General features: G+C 33.8%; 1 protein-coding gene across 1 annotated transcript in view; it reads left to right on the forward strand.

Moving 5' to 3' along the window:
• Positions 1-2668, forward strand: part of Diaph2 (diaphanous related formin 2) — an 857618-nt gene that overhangs the window by 246950 nt on the left and 608000 nt on the right. Inside the window, 2 exon segments of the mRNA XM_033760220.1 lie at positions 618-905; positions 2433-2547. Of these exon segments, the coding sequence (XP_033616111.1) occupies positions 618-905; positions 2433-2547 (403 nt within the window).

The following is a 2668-nucleotide window of genomic DNA, read 5'->3' on the forward strand; positions in this document are numbered from 1 at the left end:
TCTTCATCATTCATTATTTTGAGACAGGCTCTCACTGTGTAGTTCAGGCTGGCCTTGAATTCACTATGCAGACAGAGACCAGGGTGGCCTTGAATTTGTGGTAATCCTTCTGCCTCAGCCTCATAAATGCTGGGATCACAGGTGTGCGCCATCACACATAGTCTAATTATAGGTTTTAAAAGATGATTGAGTTACTGTTGCTATGAAACAGACTCTTGTGTAAGGCTAATTTCCTTCCAAGCGATTTGAATCTATGCCTTGTATTAATTATTCTATATTCAGAGCAGCTAGTGTGATAGGCTCAAGCCATGTGCATTACTTCTTCTTGGAAGTATGCGTAATGAAAGGTAATTTTTCATTATTTTGGAGGGTTACTTTATAAATGTTAGAGGATGTTAACTTTCCTAACGTTAATTTATTAGTAAAATGTGTCACTGTCTAGAGATTGCAATGCTTATCAAAAGTCTATATGTTTTTGCATGTACTATTACAGTATGTAATCTTTAAAATTAATTAAGGTATATATAATCTTAACCAAAGCATAAATACCTATTGACTTGTATTCTTTCTGCTGCATTTTACTATAAGCATTTAAATTTGGATTATTTATATTTCAGGGACATGGATCTTCTGGTTCACTAGGACCTCCAGGCCCTCCTCCACCACCTCCAGTGCCAGGTGTTGGGCCACCTCCACCACCACCTCCTCCACCACCACCTCTACCTATGGGAGCTCCTCCTCCTCCACCACCTCCCTTACATGGAATAGGAACAGTACCACCACCACCACCACCCCTTGGAGGAATTCCTCTTCCCCCAGGTGCACCACTGGATCTTCCTTATGGAATGAAGCAGAAAAAAATTTACAAACCTGAAGTGTCCATGAAGAGAATCAACTGGTCAAAGGTAATGCTATAGTTAGTTTTCTGACTGTAATGATAACTGTATTCCTATGTATATATATTACCTAATGTTTGAGATGACGACTGCTGACTGTATTGCTTTCCTTTGTAAGTTCACCATCAATCCATGTTTCAGTTAACCACCTAGATAACTGGAAACATCCTGGTTTGAAATTTTGAGGCTTGTGAAAGGAATATTGAAATGGTTTACAAAATGATTTTTTTCAATAAATGAAAACTAATTTTGATTCTTTTATTATTAAGTACTTTAACATTTTATTATTATTATTATTATTATTTTGGCGTACCTGTGATTTAACTAGGGACCTTGCTCTTGCAAGGCAGGCAGTAGAAACACTGAGCTAAATCCCGACCCAAGGACTTTAACATGTTTAAATATTATTTTTATTGTTTTTGAGCCTTAATATCTTACTATTTTTTGCTCTTAGGAAATTTTTTTCAGTTTTATACTTTCGTATAGTAGTTTGGAGTAGGTGACTGTATTCAGTAGTGTTGTAATCTGATTGTTTTTAAATATGCTGAATTAAAATATTTTCTTCTACATGTTATTGCACCTTATTATTGTCATCAAATAATATTTGTCTATAAACAGTTAAAAGATTGTCATAGTCTTCATTCTTGGAAATTTATTTTCTAGTGAAAACACAATTAGCTATACTGTAGAACATAAAGTCACATCATAGTAAGTCTTTTAGTAAGTTGGTTTGATGAAATCATTAAAAAAATTAAGCATATACGTGTGTTCTGGTCATGGGTAAAGGAGGCATAAATGATTTTAGAAGGGCTTTTTGTTTGTTTGATTGCTGGGGATTATGCTCAGTGCCTCAAGAATGTTAGTCAGGTACTCTACTTCTGAGCTACATTCCCAGACAACAGGGTAGTTATTTTTACCTTAAGACCATTCTTTGAAGTACACTGGCTTTATATCCCACCTTGCCATTTACACATTTGGCAGCTGCTTAAACTGTAGAGTGCTCAGTTTCGAAAGTCTTTAACAGAGGTAATAATAAGTTCTGCATTAAAAAATTGTAGTGAGGATCAGATGAGTTAATATATGCAAATTACCTATAAAGTACCTGATGCATAGTAAGAAGTATGTGTTATTAGTTATCATGTTTGCTCCCTTCAATATAACCAAGGAACATAAGAAATTCACTTTTCTTTATCTCAGATGTTCTGTTTTCAAATATCCAGGAGCAAGAAGAATTTATTTGAGTTCAAGAGGTATTTATTGAATTATTTTTAAGGTTATTTTCAGCAGAAGATTTTTAAAAAATATAATTTGCTATATAGCCTATTGCTGTCATTTCACTTTTCGGCCTACCAACAAAATTCTGAGGGTTTTCCAGTGTATGTTTACTTTAAGGTGGCTACTTTGAAAGATCCTAAAATTGATTTAATGGATAGATGAAAAAAATAATTGTAATTCATCCTTGGTGGAAGTGAATTCTTTCAAAAATTAAATATAAAGTAACAATTTTGAAGGTTGTCTTTGTTATTTCTTTTTTAGATTGAGCCCAAAGAATTATCTGAGAACTGTTTCTGGTTAAAAGTAAAAGAAGAGAAGTTTGAGAATCCAGATCTCTTTGCAAAATTGACCCTGAATTTTGCTACCCAGATAAAAGGTACATTTTCTTTTTATCAAAAAAAATATAAATTCCTAATTCTGATTTGTTAGAATTCAGTGTTTAACTGAAATTTTTTAGTAATATGCATGCACACACACACACACACACACACACACAC

This window comes from Fukomys damarensis, unplaced genomic scaffold (genome assembly GCF_012274545.1).
Source record: "Fukomys damarensis isolate Sample0158 unplaced genomic scaffold, DMR_v1.0_HiC HiC_scaffold_39, whole genome shotgun sequence".
NCBI classification, from domain to species: Eukaryota; Metazoa; Chordata; class Mammalia; order Rodentia; family Bathyergidae; genus Fukomys; species Fukomys damarensis.